Source organism: Triturus cristatus, chromosome 8, assembly GCF_964204655.1.
Source record: "Triturus cristatus chromosome 8, aTriCri1.1, whole genome shotgun sequence".
In the NCBI taxonomy this organism is placed as follows: domain Eukaryota; kingdom Metazoa; phylum Chordata; class Amphibia; order Caudata; family Salamandridae; genus Triturus; species Triturus cristatus.
This window is the reverse complement of record NC_140591.1, coordinates 925,422,195-925,445,933: the sequence shown is the minus strand read 5'-3', so window position 1 is coordinate 925,445,933 and position 23,739 is coordinate 925,422,195. Positions and strand designations below refer to the sequence as shown.

The window sequence follows — 23,739 nt, the reverse complement described above, 5'->3', positions numbered from 1 at the left end:
CAACCATGCCAACAAGGGTCTTGCTCCCAGCAATAGAGACCTTAAATGTTGAAACGAAATGTTTGTGGTACCTGGGATGAGACAACCTATATACAGATACAAGAAATAGACAGGTACACTAAACTATACATTTCACTTTCAATTGCTGTCACATTTTGCCAACTTTATCCTCTGTGGGCACTCCAAACCCATTGGAAAAGCACACTTGTCGAATACCCTCACCCTGCATAAACCTATAGGAACACACATGTGGGCCAAATAGTGGCAGTAATATGTTCCTGTATGAGCAACATTGGAAGAAATGACAATGATTTGAGAAACAATTGCTGAAAATCTGATAAAGGCAATGTTTAGCACATTCTCCTTGACTGCCAGTGAAGGCAAGTGAGATCTGGCATGAACCAGATACCTTAGATTCTAAAGAATTTGAGAGAGTATAGTTTTTATACTTTCCTCAGTTTAATATTAGCACCAACATAGTAGTGCACCACAAACAGTGATTCTTCGTCAATTTGGTAATCTGTTCCAGACTTACATAGTGATTGTGCAGAAAAACATTGCCCTAGGAAAAGCCCACATATATTTGGCATTTACAGACTCTTGGCATCAGGGCAACATTTCTTCAGTTATTGTTCCTGGATTTATGTTTCTCAGTTTGAAACAAAATGGGATATTGAGATCCAATTTAACGTTGTATTGAAAACTCATATTAATTGGCATGCTACGTAACTGCCTAAAGATAGAATAATTCTTAATACAGATAAATTATCATGTTTTTGTTTTGAATTTTTATATATTCTGAAATAACTTTGTTCTAGAGTAATAAATCCAACAAACACTTAAAGCACACACAAAGAAATTTACTAGGCTAACATAGTTTCATTTTTTTCACAGTAAAATAAGAAAAATTGATAATACCAAATTCCGACAAGTAAAATCGGAACAACTGCTACGCATAGAAGATCATGACTTTGCAATGAGACCAGGATTTGGAGGTAAGTTGTACTCTTAAATTGGGAACTGTAGTTGTCATCTTCCATATTTGTAGTTATTGTTCTTTTTATGATGTGGTGTTTTTATTGAATAAAAAAAAAGTACCATCATCCATTTCATTTTTTGGAATCCCAAATACAAACTTCATTTGAATAATACTCGTTACGTTTTCCACCAAAAGTTCTCTTTGAGTATTTATTCTCCATCAGTTCAATCCCAGAGTGGAGTTTTTTTATTGGGGATCTGAAGAATTCTGAGGCTGGAACAGATTGGAAGTATTGTGGTAAGTTTATTACATCTGACCGGGAGGGAGACAAACAGCCAACTCACATGAAACGCTTTCTTCTCGAGCCCGGGGATCACAGCGCTCTTGAACAGAGTGACATTCCACAAGATTATACATAGTGGGAACACTACACATATCCTTCCTTTAACAAATGTAGCAAAACAGAAAAAATTCTAATAAGTAAACAGCAATGAAAAAAAATCATAAATAGCATTTGAAAGTTATCAGTTCAAACAAAAAACATATTGCATTAAAAAATTAGTGAGAAACAGTAGTTCACAAACAAAAATGTTTTAATATCAGTACAATTCCTGAGGACTCTGGACTTGTTTCTCCCACACAAACCAGCTCTGGATTCTTGATCCAGTTTACCTTGTACTTTCTGTTCTATTTTCAATATTGTCTTTACTATTTTCTTTCTATTCCACACATTTCTATCACTTAACAAGAGTGTATTTCTGTACACTTTATTCGCCTGAAGTGGCTCTGAATACTTAGATCACCCTTTACTAATCATTAGGCCTGGGCTAAAATTCCGTTCCGCTCGCGGAAATTGCGATAATTTGACATTTTTGTGTTCCGCGGAGAGCGTGAAAATGTGAAAATTTCCGCAATCCACATTTTACCGGAAATTTTTTGCTTGCTCGCGCTGTAAAATAATACATTCTCGCGTGCGCGCGATCACCTTACCTGAATCCCCGCGTTCGCCGACAAGTTTTCCCGATCCGGTCGCGTTCTCCACGAGATATTGGATTGTTGGTAGCCATTTGCGCTGTCTCGCGACAGTTCGCGCCCGCAGTAACGTCATTCGTCGCGCGATCACGTCTTTCTTCTCGCGATCATGCACCGCGAGACAAGTGAAAACAAGACGGTCGCACCCGCGAGCAACCGCATGGGTAAGTTGGCGAGCTGCGACCACGCAGAAAATACCGCGAACGGGCGGGAAAAAAACTTCCGCATCTTCGCGATATTTCCGCGTGTTTGCAGAGATTTTTAACATTTTCGCGATAATTTGCGAAAGTGAATTTCGCAAATTCCGCCCACCCCTACTAATCATATGGCTTTTGTATACCTAAACCCAATCACCACTCATATATTCACTAAGTTGTCTGGGCTCACTCTCCACCACCACCGTTATTTACTCCACTCCTTTGAACAACAGTGCTCTCTCATTGCTTTGAACTGAGATTTTTCAGTTACAGAGTGAAGTGTGGAGCAGTAAGACCACAACTATTTTCTCATCGCCACTTTCCAATATTCTCCTCCTGCCAAAGCCAGCTGTATTCCCTCTTTCAGTGTTCTGATCCACATCTCCACAAGGCCACTGATTTGAGTATAATACACAGAAGAACAAACTTTCTCTATGCCTTGCTGTAGAATAAAATCTTTCATTCACTGAGAAACAAACTGGAAGCAGTTATCGCAAACCATAATTTCCGCCACTTCTCTTATAAACAGTTTCTTTAAAAACACAATAACTGTCTCTGAAGTCACTTCTCCAGTAATTCTTACTTCAGGCCACTTAGAGAAATAGCCAATCACAACAATGGCACATTTGGGACTACCACCCAATGCATGCAATTCACCAGTAATATCAATTCCTATTTTCTTCCAAGGACCATCTGATGTTTCAGACTCTACTGAAGGATAACTCACAGTTTTCTGGGATTTGTCTCTCCAAGCACAAAGCACACACTCTCTGATGTTCTTCTCCACATTGTGATCTAACCTGGGCTACCAATACTCTTCTCTTTCTGGTCTCTTATTAGCACTTATTCCCTTGTGTCCCTCATGCGCCACTTTAACTATACTCTTCCTTAATACTGAAGGTACTACCAGCAAATCACCTCTCAACAATACACCATTCAACACCACCAATGCCTGACTGCCCTGTGGAAACACTCTGCATCAAAAGGTGGACATGCCTTGTTCCCCAAACACATTGTCTCCTTTAATGGCATCCAACCATTCTTCATGTGACACTCTGTCTTTAGTTGTAACACTCACTGTCACCACCAACCAGTCCTCTTCTTCATTCAACACACCAGACACACCTCCTGATGGCAATCGCGACAAACAGTCGGCCAACACTTTTTTTTCCGGGCAGATAATACATGCAGAACTTGTATTCTAAAATGTTCATAGACCATCGTGTACATCTTGGAGATGCTCTCCTTCCCCCTTTTGTTGTGAATACTTCTATAAGTGATTGATGATCCATTCTGACTGTAAAATTAGTTTCCCACACTTATGTTCTAAAATGATTGACTCCGCCCCACACTGCCAATGCCTCTCATTCTATGGTGGAATAGTTCTTCTCTGCATCCCTTGATAGTTTAGAAGTATGGGCAGTTGTCACAACTACATCTTTTTTCTTTGAAGTAACACAGCACCTAAACCCACCAAACTGGCATCAGTATTAACTACAATAGGATCATTGGTGTCAAATGGTTTAAGTGCTGGCGCTGTGGCAATGTTCTTCTTCAAATATTCAAACTCTTTTTCACAACTCTCAGACCAAACATATTTAACATTTTTGACCATGAGACCACGCATGTGTTTAGGCATATCAGCAAACATTGGTACATATCAGTAATAATATTCGGCCAATCTTAAAAATTACAATAACTGATCTTTACTTTTTGAAGACGGGGCTTCCTCTATGGCAGACTCTGGTTGCATTTTTTGAGCTATACCATCAACACTGATGCAATGCCCCAAATACTCCACCTCCTTCACTTTGAACTTACATTTCTCCTTCCTGATGGTTAACTCTCTCTGTTGTAAAATTCTTAATACATCCCTCAATTTTTCATCATGTTCTGCATCATTATTGCCAAAGAGTAATATGTTGTCTTGAAACTATGTCACCATAGGCATGTTCTTTAGCAGATGGTGCATAGTTCTCTTAAAAACGGCTGTTGCTGAAGCTAAACCAAAAGGCATACGTTAGTATCTAAATGCCCCCTACAGAGTGACAAAAGATGTTAAGGGGTTCGACTTAGAATGCGGCGCAATGTGGTGACAGACTGAAGAGAGATATAAAGGAGAAAACACCTTTGCGCCCATGATAGTGGTAAACATTTAAAAAATGTTGGGAAGAGGATGCCAATCGACTCAAATGGCCACATTAAGATCCCTCAAGTCTACATACAACCTGATGTCACCGTTACCTTTCTTAGCCATACCCAATGGAGCAAGTACCTCTGATGATTCTATTTGTTCAATCGTCCCACTCTCACATAACCTGCATAGTTCTTGACGCAGAGGTTCTCTCATCACTAATGGTATACTCCTTGCTTTATGCGCTACCGGAGTTACACCTTCGCACAACACAATGTTATGCATACATCCACTGAGAGTACCAAACTGTTCCTTAAAAACATCCGGGAACACCATAACGTATAGCAGTCCTTCCCCAACCCCCCAGCACTTGATCAGGATGATTAGGAGCCAAACTAATTCCTAAGTCCCTTTGCTGAGGCCAGCCTAACAAACACAAACCTTCCTTACCAAATACACTTTAGATTGCACCACCTTCTGCTGAAACTCTAGCTGGGCTTCAATGAAACCCACTAATTCAATGGGTTTATTATCATAGGACGTTAACCTCATGTATGGATTTCTCAGAACATGTTACGAAACGTCTTTTAAATATTCCTCACCAATAAGAGTGTGCCTAGCTCCCAAGTCTGCCATTATTTTCACCACAACACCATCAATACTGATGTTACAAAGTGGATTGTCTTCACTAACTTTTCCAATTTACAAAATTACATATTCTTCAATATCATCACCCTCTCTTCCCTCTGTCATAATTAGTAAGGGTCTTCTCATATTCACCCTTCCCATTCTACCTCTACACATCTCACAAAGTGCCCTTTATTCCTGCACTTCTCGCACATTTGTCCCATGGCTAGACACAATTTGCCCAAAGCCACATGACCCCTATAACCACACCGGTAGCACATAACATTTCTCTTGTCTCCCATTCTTTTACTCCCACTGTCCTCTTCTTTCCACTGTTTGCATGCCTCCCTGTCCTCTTCTTTCCTCAGTTTGCGTGTCTCTTTCTGGACCGCCTCAACCTTGCATTCTGACTTCAACCCTTTTAATCCCTCATACATCAACTCTGCTCTTTTCATTCAGACAATACCCATTTGAAGATTCAACCCTTCGGTGTTCAATAATTTTTCTTGTACCTTCTTAATATTTACTTTCAACACCAGTTGCTCTCTTAGCATTTATCTTGAAACCCCTTATAGTTACAAGTCGCAGCTAGCGATCTTAAAGTGGCAACATAACTCTCCACTGATTGACCAAGCAGCTGACTTCTCTTCAAAAACTTGAACCTCTCTACAACCTCATTCTTTTTTTTTCAAACTGTGCATCTAATTTCTTTACGGCAACCTCATACCTTCTCCATCATCACTATTCTCTTCCCCTTTGTCCACTTCTGAAGATAAATCTAGAAGATGTTTCAATAAACGCCCACCCTCTGCTCTGAAAATGTTTTAGCAAAGGTAATTTCCTTGCTGTAGTAAAGATGTCACCCCAAATGACTTGTACATAAGCTTTGAACCCTTCCTTCCAATCCTCCCATGGGATAGGAGGCTCTCCGGGGCTTTGCAGAAAATATACAGGTGCTAATAAATTATCTAGACTTGCTTTGTAGATCAAAACAAAATGCACACAATTTGTGTGAAACAAAATTTGTGTGACTGTGTGTCACTAAACTGTGCTCCACACTACTGCACTCCAAATGTAACACGCAATGGGTATCCAGTATGCATATCACTGAGTTAAGAATAAACATCTATATATACATGAGGCGCAGGAATTGACACACCAGGTCCAAGTGTCTGTGGCCCTGAAACTGCACTCCAAAATATAACAACTGACGGGTATTCAGTGTGCGTATCACTGAGTTAGGACTATGCACACCGCTGATCCTGCAAAATATTCTATTGGCTAGGCAACCAGATGATCATATTCAAAATAAGGAACTGTGTGTGTTACTGATGCTCTCCCACTAAGAATTATTTGCAAGTAAACCCAGATATACAGACACAAAACACGGAACAGTGTGCATGCCACTAATGTGTTCCTGCTATGAGCTGTAAATTTTAAAGCAAAACGCACTTGGACATCACTGTCTCTTTATGTGGGGCAGTAATTGAAAAAACATGAGATTGCAATGCGCCTCCACTGTCAGTCAATAAACTTTATTTGGTTTTTGTTATTAAAATCATAAAAGTTACACAGATACAATACAAACAATAAGTTGTGACATATTCTAAAAACAGGCTCCATTGCCACACAAGGATTCATCTGAAAACAGGTCTAGATAAAAAGACTCTACATGTCCATAAAGTGCCTGGATTTCATAGTTGCCTTTAAAACCCCTACAATAAAAATAATACAATCATCCTTCAACAGTTGGAGATGCATTAATGCAGGTCTAACCTGTTTAAAATTCAATTTCTTTAAAATAGGAACTAAAAAATGCCTCCTGGGGACTTCATACAGTTTGCAAAAGAACATAAAGTGCAGCAAGTCCTGAGGAGACTTTCCGTCGCAGCCACAGGGAGCTACTAGCACTTGACCTCTAGAAGCCCCCTTGGGTCTTGCTAACAGGAGATGGAAAAGATTAATCCGGAACCTGGTTAAAAGAAATTTTTCATGTGACGTCAAGGACCCCATAAGGTATGGTTCAGACAGTGGCGGCGATTTAAGCAATAAATGTGCCCGAACACTTGGTTTCCGTACCTCTTCTGCATCCTGATCTGCTTGTCTCCTGCTCAAGAAGGCTGTCTTGGTTAATTTCACATCCTCTCGTACAATAACATCTGGTTTAAAAAATAAAACTCCCCGCCCAATCAATTCAAATCCTCTTTTAATATAGTTAAGCCAGGGGATACGAGCCATATTATCTAAAGACAAACACTCTCTTAGGATCAATTGAGTGAGGAATAGCTCTTCGTTTAACCAACACGTTAGCCAAAAAATCAAGGGACGCAGAGCAAGTGTATCACTTAGGTAGGAGACCCCCAATTCCTCATGTACCTCCATGTTTGCAGTTCCTCTCGGGACATATAATACCCTTTTAAAAAAAAACATGTTCCACTACCTGGAGGGGTTCCGTTGTCGTATAGCCCCAGCTCTCAATGCCATAAGTCGCTGTAGCTAAGCTTTTTGCTTGATAGACTTGAAGCATAGCTCCTGTCGGTTTCTTTCCCACTTTAGAGGCAAAATTAAAAATTGCAGCATTGCCCCGCACCAGTTCCCCTTTTTTCCTTTTGATTAAGGCGTTCCACCCAAGTTGATCATCAAATAAGACCCCTAAATAAGAAAAAAACTTTGTACGGGGAATCTTGTCCTGGCCAGATCTAAAATGGAAACTCTTTTTCGTATCTTTCCCTACTTTCATGACATAGGACTTTGAATTATTAATGGCTAAATCCCGATCTGTCATGAATCCAGAAAATGCAGTTAAAAGGGTTTGTAAGCCCAGTTCGGTTCTGGATATTAGAACGGCGTCATCCGTGTAAAGCAGAACGGGGATGCCCCGCCATCCTACATAGGGGAAATCAGCGCCAGTTGCCCTCAACACACTGTCTAATTTATTAATATAAAAATTAAATAAAAATGGCACCAAGATGCAACCTTGACGGACACCCTTCTTAATCTCAAAGTCCCTGGATACCTGCAGGTTCTGAGCGAACCTGACGTTAGCTTTGGTCAATAAGTGCAGGTCCTCAAGAAAATTAACAATACTATTATCCACCCCCCTAGCCCTCATGGACTGCCATAGCCTTGCCCTATTTACACAGTCAAAAGCAGATGACAGATCCATAAAGGCAAGGTGGATGGTTCCAGGGTGTGCAACAGTGTATTTATTCAATATCATAAATAAATTAAGACACTGTGCAATGGTGGAGTGCCCCGGCCGGAAGCCATACTGGACTTCCGACAAAATCCTATTCTCGTCTGCCCAAGTTGTTAATCTCTGTAAAAGGACACGGCCCACCACTTTGACCACTGAATCAATAAGCGAGATTGGTCTATAGCAGTGAGTACTATTCCTATTGCCCTTTTTGAAAACTGGGACTATGGTTGACGAAGCCCAGGACTGAGGACACCCCTTTTTGGCCGCCGAATTAAATAGGGACTCTAGAATCGGGGCCCAGAACACAGAGTCTGACTTAAATAGGTCTGGGGGGATCCCATCTGGGCCCGGGACTTTGTTGATAGTTAACCCTAGAATCCCTGCCAAGATCTCACTCCTGTCAAAACATATCACTGCTTCCTTCCTGTTCAGCGGTTCACTACGAGTAGGCTCGAGCGGGCAGTCAAACATGGTTTTAAAATGAGTCACCCACTCTGTGATATGAGCCTCAAGGCCCTCCCCCCTTCAGTGAGAAACAAGGGCCCATTTACAACACTCCAAAACTGCGAGCTGTTCCTCAGAGTACTAGAGTCAATCAGCTCCTTCCAGACGTCTTCTTTCAGGGCTCCCTTACGTTTGGCCAGGGCTATCTTATATTCCCTACGACAAACACGGACCTCAGATTGGATTCTTGGTTTAGCTGCCAGAGCTTCCCTTATCCGCTTAGCCGATTTGGAGCAATCTGAGTCAAACCATCTGGGGCCATGAGAGGCAGTGCCTCCGACCTGAGCACTTAGCAGTTCACCCACAGTTTGCGCTATTACCTCATAGGCACCAAGGATCTCGTTAGGAGTGGACCTCTCAGATGTACATAACGACAGTTCCTGGGCACAAGATGTTTTCACCTGGTTATAAAAACTGTCCGGAGACACCTGAGACCATTTTAATCTTCTCTTTCCGTCCATCGGTTTTATAGTGCCCCTATTGGTAGCCTCCCCAATTTTTACCAGTAGTGGGCCAGACATATGAACTGTTAGGGGATTGTGATCACTAAATTGACGCGCTGCAATATTAAAACCATTAAAAAAGGATAACAATGACGAAGAAATTAAGATAAAATCGATATATGAGCCTCTTCCATTTCCTTTAAACGTTGGTACAGGGAACTTAGTGTGAGGGTCAGATAAAGACATAAAGACTACCAGATCTAATTCGTTTAACATGTTATTCAACAATTCTCCTTGGGGATGGTGATCAAAATGAAAGCCCCTCATACGTGGACAGCCTAACTCCGAGATGCAGGATGTTGAAGGATTACCACAAGGGCGTATATTAAAATCACCAGACACCACGAACTTATAAAAACCGTGATCCATAAGTTGTTTTAAGAGAGATACCAAGTTGGAGATGTTACACCCCTCTTGCGGACAGGCCACCGAGTTATAGAAATTAAAAATTCCCCATCTTGTACAGATACTGAGAGTGCCAGAATTCCAGGATTTGTATTTGGAACCACCTGCAACTTGCAATCAACGCCACAGAGATATAAGTAACTAGGCCACCCCTTGGTCTTCCACTCACCGATGGAATGGCAGGGACAAAAAATACCTTATAGCCTTCTAGGAAAAGATCACAATTCACCGACCATGTTTCTTGAAGACTAATTACAGTATGTTGCTTCATATAACGTAACCACCGAGGATCTTGGAACTTATTGGCCAACCCTGCAATGTTCCAGGATAAAAAGTTATTGGGTCTCACAGTGGTATGCCTCACAACTATCAACCCTGGGGTTTGAGGAGGTATAACTGATTGTAGTCCAGGAGGTGCAGAGGTTTTAGTCAATCGCAGTTATCCAATCCGGATAAAACTGTGAATCTGTTATCCAATGCCAATGTGTTGGTACTACAAGACTGCCCGTCTGGCTCGGAGGGTAAATGGGCTAGGGTGGAAAATTGTTGCCTGGGGGCTGGTTTGGTTGACCAGCCTCCTTGATGACATACCTTATGACCGAATTCTGGCAATTCCCTATTGGGGGCTGGTTTATAAAATTAGCCCAGGGGTAAAGCCATAACATCGGATCCCCTTGTCGAGAAGAGACTATTATCCCCGGATAAGATACGCCCAGCAGTAAAGGGGTTATCACAGTTTACACTGACACAATCTCCAGTGGCCAGTTTACGTGAGCTCCCTATCCAACTTACCCTGCGTGCCATGAGAATATTTTTACAGACACGGTGGCCCAGGGTGGTATTATGGGTAAACCAATGATTTACTTTATTTTTCAGCTGCCCAAAATTTTCCTCCGCCCCGTTGGGGAGAGGCGGTACATTCCCCAGCACCACTACATATGGGGTAGATTCAGGTGGAAGATCTATAATCGGAAGATTTGGTGATTGATGATTCCTACCCTCCGACCCCCTTTCCGTACAGATTCCTGCTCGACTAGGGTGCTGACGAGTAGTGGCCAGGGTATCTGGACTCCTGGGCCTGAAACTGGTGGGACTATTATTGTCTTGTGCCTCGCTGTTCACTGCAGTCCTTACAGTAGGCTCCCCCTTATTCCTTCCCCCCTGCTCTTTTGCCCCTCATAGCTGTGACATCTATGTTTGTAGGTAGGCTCACTATCAGCAAAGCTGGAGGGTTACAAACAATAGATCCCTACAGTTTAGCCAACCCAGCTTCTATCCCACATATTTTTTGGAACATCGGCTCTAATAGGATAGATAGTATAATTTGTACTCCACAAATTACCCTCCGCCATGCTATCAAGCAGTTGCCCTGGCATAGTCTGATTCATATAGGAAGAATTGCCCTCTTTATCACCACTTGTTGAGGGAGTAACTGATACTGACCCTCCCGGAAATCCCTGTACAGTTTTTTTTATTTTGTACACCCTTGGCCCTTTCTTTTTGTTGCAATCTAATTTAAGTTTAGCTTTCTGCCCTCTGGTAGTCACCTTGGATTTCAAGGGAGTATGTTCTTGCTCCTTAAAGGGGCAGGAACCAGAGTTTATTAATATAACTGGAGGTACAGATAGCAGCGAACTCGGCCTAACTGGTGAAGCGTCTTGGTTCAGTACAGGCAAGGAATCAGGAAGTGCAGGGGTTAGGGAGAGTCTACTTAGCGGGGAATGTGTGTCAAGGGATAATCTACGTTCTGTTAGTTGTATTTCATGAATGAGGGCAGATTCAGCCCTCAAAATGAAGGCCTCTAAAGTGCCGGCCACATTTTTCCCTGTGTTCCCGTGCCGCTTGCTCATTTTCAACAGCCTACGAACACGTTTAAGGTGAATACACCCTGCCCGAATAGGATACGAATGTGAAGGTAATGGCCGGTTACGTAAAGCAATGTGCAAAATACAAAGTGCAAAGCCTTAATCAAAAGTTCCTCCAACCATTAGTTGAAATCCACAAAAATCCAGAAGAAAGTGCAATGTGCGTTAAATACTAATTAGCAGCATCAGTGAAAACAGTTCAACAGTAAAATGGCGCTAAAGTACAAAGTGCAGTATAAAGTCCAGGCACGTAGGACAGAGTATTTTGGTCCAATGTCTCTTACAAAAACGCGTTTTATGTGTGAATGTAAGTTCATGCATTGTCCATCAGGATAAAATGCAATGAGAACTAATATATATCCAAACAGCACCTTACTGCTGGACAAATACAGTTACAATAACTCGGGAGAGGGACAACAACAGTACCTGTATCAACGACCTTACTCGCAGATGAAAGGTGATGACGTCCTTCACCGGCAACGAGTGGGGCCTTCTGGGAATTGTAGTTTCCGCCTGCCACCTAGCCGTTTCCCTCAGAGCGGTGTAGCGGTACAGGCAGCGGGGCTCAAAAAGCCTTTTCCCCTTGCGACGGCAAAACAAAGCGGGAGAGATTAATAACAGGGTGCTCCCCTCATGGCAGCTGGCCAAAGAGTAGTGCAGGCAGTCCACAGCCCAGTTCCCCTCCCCGGCCAGCAGTCAAGCCGGGGCCTCAGTTTCTTGTGCAGGTCTGGAAGGCCCTGTTTTCCTCCTCATGCAGACAGGTCCCCCACTCACCGCTCTGTGGCTATACTGCGCACATCAGTCACAGATTACAGAAGTCCAATGCGTTGGGCAGCAGGTTTATGAGCACGCCTGGAGCCTGGGATGCAGCGCGCCTCCCACAGGGTCTCTACGTCGGGAGCATGGGCGCAAGCTGCTCTTCTTATGTGTAGAGACGGCTTGGGCGCACTCTGTCTTCCGAGGGAGCTCTACAAAGGGCAGCCCGCAGGTGGGAAAAGGAACCAGGGCGCAGAATCCTTCCGGAGGAAACGTGGAGGTGGGGGTGCAGTCTCAGGAGCCTTGCAGAAGCTCGCTATATGAGGTAACCCGAAATGGCAGCCTTTCTGGGCTCCCTGCATGCAGCCACACACTAGCAAAGTCCCTCAGACCAGCACTCCGTCGTTGCTCTCGAGGTAACCGGGCATACATTCAGTCGCATGCTGGTGTCAGAAAAAGTCCGACATACCGCCTCACCAGCAGCCCGCTATCAGAGAGAGTCAGGGTGCTTAGCACTGAGGGTGGCATGGACACGAATAAAAGCGCTAATTACAATCATGCAGGCTTCAGATGTGCTTTGTGGCAGCCCAAGAAGAAGAGGATTAAGTCCTTGAAATGCGTTGGCAAAAATGAATTGCAAATGAATGTGAAAAGCGGACTGCATTGTGAAACCGGATGGTGAAACGCTTGTTGAGTGACCCCTCGCTGTACAAGGATACTTTGGGAAACAAAATTACTCGCGGCGACCCGGCCGCGGAGGGGAGCACCATCGCTAGCTGGTGAGGACTGGAATTGCCGGCTATGTGGGGCAGAGGGCCTGCACTGTTCAGAACCGAGCGCACAGCGTTATTAATGCTCAAATTAGTCTGCTCTCATGTTTATACCTACGAAGGCAGAAATTAGCCTAAAGTTAACATGGCGCATTTGAATTTACCAAAAGAATACTTATGCTAGTATTGGGAACTCCATGTCCCATAATCCATGCACTTGGCAGACGCCCACTGGGGGCGGCATGGACACAAATAAAAGCGCTAATTAAAATCATGCGGGCTTCAGATGTGCTTTGTGGCAGCCCAAGAAGAAGAGGATTAAGTCCTTGAAACGCGTTGGCAAAAATGAATTGCAAATTAATGTGGAAAGCGGACTGCATTGTGAAACCGGATGGTGAAACGCTTGTTGAGTGACCCTTCGCTGTACAAGGGTACTTTGGGAAACTATATATATATATATATATATATATATATACATATATATATATATATATATACACATATTACCTACTGGCGGTCGCCAGTAGGTAGTTATAGTTAGGACCACGTTTCCATAGGAAATCCGCAACATTCTATTTTGAATAACTTTGGCGCCGGTCGACGAATCCTCGCGAATTTTTCAAAATAGGTGGGGCGCTACGCTCCGCTCCTACCCTGAAAGTCTCGGGGGGATTCGTCAAGCGGGGGCTGAGATAAAAGGGGGGTCCCAAAACGCGTTTTTCCCATGCATTTTTCCATAGGACCTTTAGACAGGGCTACAGCCCGAACGGCTGAACAGAATTACTAGAAATTTGGCAGAGAGGTAGTCCTCAGGTCAAGGAAGTGCCTTTTGTAGGTTTGGTGTAAATCTGTTCAGTAGATTCTGAGAAAATAGCCTTTAAATCAATATATATATCTGAGCCAGCTTACGGTGCGCTTACGGTACGCTTACCGTACGCGTACGGTGGCGTGCGCGAGCGCGATTCTGATTGGCTCTTAGATCTTAGTAAACATTCGAATCGGCCAAAACCAGGAAGCGGCGGCCGCCATTTTCTCTCTCGCACTGAGAGTGATTTCTAAAATATAAAGCCCAAAAACATGTAAAGGGGCTGTTTAGACAGCTCCCACACACATAGCCATGTTGAGGGAGTCCCCAAAGATCCCCCAAGGCCAAAAACTGAATTTTTATTTTTTCGGTAATTTCGCCGATTACGCTTACCGTACGCGTACGGTAAAATTTTTTTAAAAAAACAAAATTATCCACACTCTCTCCCCCCCGTGTGCAATTGGTGCCTGCAGGGCACCAATTGTGCATGGATTATTTGAGCTGAGATAAACTAAAATATTTAAAAAAAAAATAATAAAAAAAAAAATTATCCACACTCTCTCCACCCCGTGTGCAAATGGTGCACGAAGGGCACCATTTGTGCATGGCTTATAAAATATACGAAAAATTAAAATATTACCTTTCAAAACGAAGTGCATCATATGTCCTCCATGTGCGCACGGTGCGCGAAGCGCATCGTGCGTACATGGCCCATCTAGCGTAACGTGGGCACGCGGTGCGCATAGCGCACCGCGTGCCCACCGTGCGTGCACGGCACTAACTGCGTAAAGTGGGCGCGCGGTGCGCGAAGCGCACGCGTGCTCACTGTGCGCGCACGGTGCGTGCACAGAACGAACTGCGTTAAGTGGGCGCGCACGCCACGAATGGCGTAAAGTAACTTAGCATTTAAAAAAACGTACAAATTCACTGAAAAAACCATAGGTTTCACACACGTTATAGTTAGGAATTAGCATTTAAAAAACCTTGCAAATTCACTGAAAAAACCATAGGTTTCACACATGTTATAGTTAGCGGAAATTTTACTGATAAAAAACCAATGAAATTCCCCCGTTATAGTTAGTGCAGGCAACTATAACTCACGCGACCGCAATCTTCTGCTGATGACATATGTGTCTTTATGAAAAAAAAATATTTGTAATATATGTATAGCTAAAAATGTATGGAAGAAGACATGGGCAAATAAGTGTCTAAATACAGTATTAGCATCAGCAGAGGATTGCGGTCGCGTGAGTTATAGTTGCCTGCACTAACTATAACGGGGGAATTTCATTGGTTTTTTATCAGTAAAATTTCCGCTAACTATAACATGTGTGAAACCTATGGTTTTTTCAGTGAATATATATATATATATATATATATATATATATATATATATATATATATATATATATATATATTCATTCAAAAGTGCCCTGAAGCATCGGGATGGCACTAGGGTTTGAACTTTTGAATAAATAACACCGGAAATGATGGGAGCCTGTGATGCGTTTTTAAAAGCAGCCCATGAAGAAGAGGCCTTGAGCCTTGAAACGCGTTGGCATTGTACGTTTTAATTTGGAGTTTGAAAAGCGAGCAGCATCTTACAGCTGAAAGGCGAGAACGCTGGGAGTGCTCTCCCAATGCTTGAGGGCACTTGGTGGAACATGAATTAACACGGCAGCCCAGCTGTGGGGAAGAGCACCGTCACTGCAAGTGAGGCTGAGGATCTGAAATGTCCAGAACCGTGACAGCGCAGCATTCTACATGCATTACTAGCCCGTTTTTCCACTCTGCAAAATCCTACTAAGGACTTTAAAAATGCTTAATTAATTAAATGCGCATCAACCTACTAAAGGGAACTAAATGTCCCATCATGCATTTCAAATATCTGCACTTGGCAACGCCCACTGAGGGTTTGAACTTTTGAATAAATAACACCGGAAATGATGGGAGCCTGTGATGCGTTTTTAAAAGCAGCCCATGAAGAAGAGGCCTTGAGCCTTGAAACGCGTTGGCATTGTACGTTTTAATTTGGAGTTTGAAAAGCGAGCAGCATCTTACAGCTGAAAGGCGAGAACGCTGGGAGTGCTCTCCCAATGCTTGAGGGCACTTGGTGGAATATATATATATATATATATATATATATATATATATATATAATATATATATATCCACAAAAAAGTTACTCTGCATTATATATATATATATATATATATATATATATATATATATATATATATATATATATCTGAAAACAACATCCATGCATTTAGATATGCACTCTTCCAGCCGGTAATTTCACAAAATCTTTTAATTCAAAGGAACAGGCACTGTTACTCTGATCATTTCTGTCCTGCTGCCTGACGCGTTTCAGAGACTTCGAGCTCTTTCCTCAGAGGCAGTTTGATTGCACCAACTTTCCTCTGCTCTCCACAGCTCCCTGCGTGCTTCAAACAATTAATTAGGCCTTAGGTATGCCCCTCTTGAACAGATCGTATTTCAAATGCACGTCGGGACTTGTAGTACAGTTCAATTTCATTTTTTGCCTCCAGTGGCTTACGTGTGCATTTCAAACCATTTATATAATAAAATCTTTAATGTGCTCACCCATTGGTGTGCCACTTGAAGTTACTTGGTAGGTCCCAAATAGTGCTTCAAACAATTAATTAGGCCTTAGGTGTGCCCCTCTTGAATAGATCGTATTTCAAATGCACGTCGGGACTTGTAGTTCAGTTCAATTTCAGTTTTACCCTCCAGTGGCTTACGTGTGCATTTCAAACCATTTATATAATAAAATCTTTATTGTGCTCGCCCATTGGTGTGCCACTTGAAGTTACTTGGTAGGTCCCGAACAGTGCTTATTCATGGAAATTGCATTTAGCGGTGTTGTGACCGCTGCAGGCAATCGGCGTCGACAGGAGAGTGAACGACTGTTCACAACGAGTTTGTCTAGACATATGTATATATATATATATTCACTTAAAAAACCATAGGTTTCACACATGTTATAGTTAGCTGGGCATTTTCCTCGTGAAAAACCAATGAAATTCCCCCGTTATAGTTAGTGCAGGCAACTATAACTCACGCGACCGTAATCCGCTGCTGATGACGTCAGATATTACATCACTGTATTTACACATTTATATACCCATGTCTTCTTCCTTTTTTTTTTAGCTATACATATATATATTTTTTTTTTCAGAAAGACACATATGTCATCAGTGATGTAATATCTGACGTCATCAGCAGCGGATTACGGTCGCGTGAGTTATAGTTGCCTGCACTAACTATAACGGGGGAATTTCATTGGTTTTTCACGAGGAAAATGCCCAGCTAACTATAACATGTGTGAAACCTATGGTTTTTTAAGTGAATTTGCAAGGTTTTTTAAATGCTAATTCCTAACTATAACGTGTGTGAAACCTATGGTTTTTTCAGTGAATTTGTACGGTTTTTTAAATGCTAAATTACTTTACGCCGTTCGTGCCGTGCGCGCACGGTGCGCTTTGCGCACGGTGCGCGCACGTTGGGCACGCGGTGTGCTTTGCGCACCGAGCGCCCACTTCACGCAGTTCGTTCCGTGCGCGCACGGTGAGCACGCGGTGCGCTTTGCGCACCACGCGCCCACTTCACGCAGTTAGTGCCGTGCACGCACGGTGCACTTTGCGCACCGTGCACGCACGGTGGGCACGCAGTGCGCTACGCGCACCGCGTGCGCACGTTACGCTTAATGGGCCATGTACGCACGGTGCGCTTCGCGCACCGTCCGCACAAGGAGGACACATGATACGCTTTGCTGTTAAGGGTTTTGGCATAATCTGTTAGATAGTGGTATGCCATGCAGGCGCACACTGCGCAACGCGCAGCATGCGCACACGGGGGGATTGAAATTATAATTTAATTTTTAAGCATTTACACCGTGCGCGCACGCTGCGCGAACCTCGCGGAATATTTTACATTTCTATAGTGCGCGCACGCTTCGCGCACTCGGCGATTTACCGAAAAAAATTACATTTTTTTAATTGTCCTTGAGGGACCTCCTAGGACCCCTTGACCCCTGCTAGGGGGTCAGGAACTGTCCAGCGTGCCCCCTTTACATGTTTTTCTCCTTTGTGTTTCACCCCCCTCTCAGTGCGAGAGACAAAATGGCGGCCGACACTTCCTGGTTTCGACCGATTCGAATGTTTACTAAGATGTAACAACCAATCAGAAGTGCGCTCGCGGACGGCCGAGTGCGCGCACCCTGCGCGCACGCTGCGCGCGTATAGATATATATATTGATTTAAATGCTATTTTCTCAGAAAATACTGAACAGATTTACACCAAACCTGCAAAAGGCACCAAACGGACCTTATGGCTACCTCTCTGCCAAATTTCACGTAATTCTGTTCAGCCGTTCGGGCTGTAGCTGCGACTAAAGTCCCTATGGAAAAATCCATGGGGAAAACGTGTTTTGGGACCCCCCCTTTTTCTCGGCCCCTGCTTGACGAATCACCCCGAGACTTTCAGGGTAGGAGCGGAGCGGAGCACCCCATTAGTTTTGAAAATTTCGCGAAGATTCGTCAATCGGCGCCAAAGTTATTCAAAATAGAATTTTGAGATTTCCTATGGAAACTCGGTCCTAACTATAACTATCTACTGGTGACCGCCAGTAGATAATATATATTACCTACTGGCGGTCGCCAGTAGGTAGTTATAGTTAGGACCACGTTTCCATAGGAAATCCGCAACATTCTATTTTGAATAACTTTGGCGCCGGTCGACGAATCCTCGCGAATTTTTCAAAATAGGTGGGGCGCTACGCTCCGCTCCTACCCTGAAAGTCTCAGGGGGATTCGTCAAGCGGGGGCTGAGATAAAAGGGGGGTCCCAAAATGCGTTTTTCCCATGCATTTTTCCATAGGACCTTTAGACAGGGCTACATCCCGAACGGCTGAACAGAATTACTTGAAATTTGGCAGAGAGGTAGTCCTCAGGTCAAGGAAGTGCCTTTTGTAGGTTTGGTGTAAATCTGTTCAGTAGATTCTGAGAAAATAGCCTTTAAATCAATATATATATCTGAGCCAGCTTACGGTGCGCTTACGGTACGCTTACCGTACGCGTACGGTGGCGTGCGCGAGCGCGATTCTGATTGGCTGTTCGATCTTAGTAAACATTCGAATCGGCTGAAACCAGGAAGCGGCGGCCGCCATTTTCTCTCTCGCACTGAGAGTGATGATGAAAATACAAAGCACAAAAACATGTAAAGGGGCTGTTTACACAGCTCCCACACACATAGCCAAGGTGGGGGGGTCCCCAAAGATCCCCCAAGGCCAAAAACTGAATTTTTTTTTTTTCGGTAATTTCGCCGATTACGCTTAACGTACGCGTACGGTAAAAAATTATATAAAAAAAAAAATTATCCACACTCTCCCCACCCCGTGTGCAATTGGTGTCCGAAGGCCACCAATTGTGCATGGCTTATAAGACAAATAGAAAAACTATAATATTTAAAAAAAATAAAATAAAAATAAAAATTATCCACACTCTGTCCACCCCGTGTGCAAATGGTGCCCGAAGGGCACCATTTGTGCATGGCTTATAAAAATTACGAAAAATTAAAATATTACTTTTCAAAACGAAGTGCATCATATGTCCTCCATGTGCGCACGGTGCGCGAAGCGCATCGTGCGTACATGGCCCATCTAGCGTAACGTGGGCACGCGGTGCGCGTAGCGCACCGCGTGCCCACCGTGCGTGCACGGCACTAACTGCGTAAAGTGGGCGCGCGGTGCGCGAAGCGCACCGCGTGCTTACTATGCGCGCACGGTGCGCGAAGCGCACCGTGCGTGCACGGAACGAACTGCGTTAAGTGGGCGCGAACGCCACGAATGGCGTAAAGTAACTTAGCATTTAAAAAAACGTACAAATTCACTGAAAAAACCATAGGTTTCACACACGTTATAGTTAGGAATTAGCATTTAAAAAACCTTGCAAATTCACATGTTATAGTTAGCGGAAATTTTACTGATAAAAAACCAATGAAATTCCCCCGTTATAGTTAGTGCAGGCAACTATAACTCACGCGACCGCAATCTTCTGCTGATGACATATGTGTCTTTATGAAAAAAAAATATTTGTAATATATGTATAGCTAAAAATGTATGGAAGGAGACATGGGCAAATAAGTGTCTAAATACAGTATTAGCATCAGCAGAGGATTGCGGTCGCGTGAGTTATAGTTGCCTGCACTAACTATAACGGGGGGATTTCATTGGTTTTTTATCAGTAAAATTTCCGCTAACTATAACATGTGTGAAACCTATGGTTTTTTCAGTGAATATATATATATATATATATATATATATATATATATATATATATATATATATATATATATATATATATATATATATATATTCAGTCGCTTCACAAGAGGATTCGTTTCCGGGATCCATATCCCATTGTCAGGTGGCGTGTTGCACTCGGCCAATCCCCCCGCCGAGTTAAAGTCAATAAGGTTTCCTGCTACGATAAGCAAAAACACGCTCTCAGAAAGGTACAGCTAGTGGGAGTTTATTCACAAGATAACGCTACGCGTTTCAGCACAGAAGTGCCTTGATCACACGTTAACCACAAACCAATCAGGAACATCTTATGTACAAACACCAATGATCACCATGTATAGTCAACATAGTAGAAGGACACTGACATTCAAGAAAATGCATCGGCCATTATTGAATAGTTCTTTTGCGTTAAATCTCTATTACATTATAGAAATTTAGAAATCAAAACAGTGAATTCAATCAATATATATGGGAAACCTGAACTCCATCTCATATTGAAAAAACTGGTTTTTTTTATTTTTTTTTTTATAAATTATAACCAAGCTAATGAATCCGGTAGATGTATTGCTGGGTGGGCATCGCCCCTTAATGCAAACATGTTACTCTGTAAGCAACCGGACTTAAAAATAATAATAATACTTGAACAAAAGCTAATCTAGTAGTTCGTAATACATAAACATTGGGTCCTTGTATGACCTATACGTAACATTACGACCATGCAATGAAGTCAGAGTCAATTGTGCATAAAAGTGACTGCATTTCCGCATTTGACAATGCTATTACCACGATTCAAACAGTTTTTGACCCATGTGGCATTAAATCAATAGAACTATATCGTCTGACGTGATTCAAACAATTGCATATGCACCAATGTCAACATAATCATGATCCGTATAGGGTGCTTGTTACAAACCATTGCTAGACAAGTAACCGTTATAGCTAAATGTGAGCTGTAAGTAACAGTTTGATCATGCGATGCAGTCAGAGTCATTTGTGCATGTAAGAGAATGCATTGTCGCATTTAACAAGGCTATAACCACGATTCTAACCATTTCTGACACATTCAGCATTACCCCCATAAGACTGAGTCGTCTGGCATGTTCATAGTGCATAGGAATAACTTATTGCTAAGCGCCTATGTCGCAGCATCACATATTTACAAAAAGCAAATTGCACTCGGTCTAGTGCCCGAAAAGAGTCAAATTGAGATTTGGTGAGTGATCAGGCTAAATCTCATAGTCTCTAAGGTATCCTTCCTCCAATAAGGTGATCAAAATGGGTTCTACTAGGGATGTTCCATCAAGGTTCACAGAGTGCATCTAGATCCAAGGATCAAGGAAAATCAAAAAAATCAAAAAAAGGGGGGGTGCTCAGATTTTCTAAGGAGTGACGTGCCCCCGGCTGACTCCTAAAAAGAGGCAATAAGAACAAGTGATTAAAATGGATTAAAAACATCATCATCAATCAGTTTGCAAGAACACTCGGATTACATGTTGAACATCAGGATTTTTTTTATTTTCCTTGATCCTTGGATCTAGATGCACTCTGTTTATCTTGATGGAACATCCCTAGTAGAACCCATTTTGATCACCTTATTGGAGGAAGGATACCTTAGAGACTATGAGATTTAGCCTGATCACTCACCAAATCTCCATTTGACTCTTTTCGGGCACTAGACCGAGTGCAATTTGCTTTTTGTAAATATGTGATGCTGCGACATAGGCGCTTAGCAATAAGTTATTCCTATGCACTATGAACATGCCAGACGACTCAGTCTTATGGGGGTAATGCTGAATGTGTCAGAAATGGTTAGAATCGTGGTTATAGCCTTGTTAAATGCGACAATGCATTCTCTTACATGCACAAATGACTCTGACTGCATCGCATGATCAAAATGTTACTTACAGCTCACATTTGGCTATAACGGTTACTTGTCTAGCAATGGTTTGTAACAAGCACCCTATACGGATCATGATTATGTTGACATTGGTGCATATGCAATTGTTTGAATCACGTCAGACGATATAGTTCTATTGATTTAATGCCACATGGGTCAAAAACTGTTTGAATCGTGGTAATAGCATTGTCAAATGCGGAAATGCAGTCACTTTTATGCACAATTGACTCTGACTTCATTGCATGGTCGTAATGTTACGTATAGGTCATACAAGGACCCAATGTTTATGTATTACGAACTACTAGATTAGCTTTTGTTCAAGTATTATTATTATTTTTAAGTCCGGTTGCTTACAGAGTAACATGTTTGCATTAAGGGGCGATGCCCACCCAGCAATACATCTACCGGATTCATTAGCTTGGTTATAATTTATAAAAAAAAACAACAAAAAAAACCTGTTTTTTCAATATGAGATGGATTTCAGGTTTCCCATATATATTGATTGAATTCACTGTTTTGATTTCTAAATTTCTATGATGTAATAGAGATTTAACGCAAAAGAACTATTCAATAATGGCCGATGCATTTTCTTGAATGTCAGTGTCCTTCTACTATGTTGACTATACATGGTGATCATTGGTGTTTGTACATAAGATGTTCCTGATTGGTTTGTGGTTAACGTGTGATCAAGGCACTTCTGTGCTGAAACGCGTAGCGTTATCTTGTGAATAAACTCCCACTAGCTGTACCTTTCTGAGAGCGTGTTTTTGCTTATCGTAGCAGGAAACCTTATATATATATATATATATATATATATATATATATATATATATATATATATATATATATATATATATATATATTACCTACTGGCAGTCGCCAATAGGTAGTTATAGTTAGGACCTATTTTCCATCGGAAATCCGCAACATTCTATTTGGAATAACGTTGGCGTCAATTGGTGAATCTTCGTGAAAGTTTTCAAACTTTTGGCCAGCTCCGGTCCGCTCCTATCCTGAAAATTTCACGGTGATTTGTCAAGCGGGGGCCGAGAAAAAAGGGGGGTCCCAAAACGCGTTTTCCCCATGCATTTTCCCATAGGACCTGTTGACGCAGCTACAGCCCGAACTGCTGAACGGAATTACACCAAATTTTGCAAAGAGGTAGTCCTTAGTTCAGACTCGTGCCTTTTGCTTAAATGGTGTAAATCCGCTCAGCAGTTCCTGAGAAAATCAAAAGTAAAATCACATATATATCTGGGCGGAGCCTAACCACACATCTCATCGTGAGATCTGATTGGCTGTCAGCACTTCATCCAAGAAGTGTTGGCAGCCATCTTGGGACCAATATACATGATAGCACCTCATTAAAAAGCATTGCAGTTAATAGAAGGTTTTAAGACTTTAGTTACATTAAAAATAATTTGTTCATGGTACCATACTCATTTTAGGAATTGTGGTGTGTTCTAAGGTGATTTTACCATGTGAAAAAGCCTTCTGCTGTGATGTCATGAATCATGTTTGAGAGAAAACTATTTTCTCATGCTTTTCCCACAGAGGTTTGGAAGGTGATCTATAAGCTAAACTGAGAGCATATTTTCTGTATATTCACATTATCTTTCTCAGTCATGTGAGAATGAAGTCTGACATTCTCAGTAAAACATGTACATCCAACAGGGGCAGAGACTGTCAGTTGATTCCTTTGTGTTCTACTGCAGCTTCCCAGAGTGTTCTAAAGAACAAC

The 23,739-nt window shown here is 42.3% G+C and overlaps 1 protein-coding gene across 1 annotated transcript in view; it reads left to right on the top strand.

Moving 5' to 3' along the window:
* Positions 1-346: 346 nt before the first annotated feature.
* GABRR3 (gamma-aminobutyric acid type A receptor subunit rho3) overlaps positions 347-23,739 on the top strand; it is a 945,383-nt gene continuing 921,990 nt past the window's right edge. Inside the window, exons 1-2 of the mRNA XM_085623786.1 lie at positions 347-384; positions 895-995. Coding sequence (XP_085479912.1) covers positions 347-384; positions 895-995 — 139 coding nt within the window. The remainder of the gene's footprint in view (positions 385-894; positions 996-23,739) is intronic.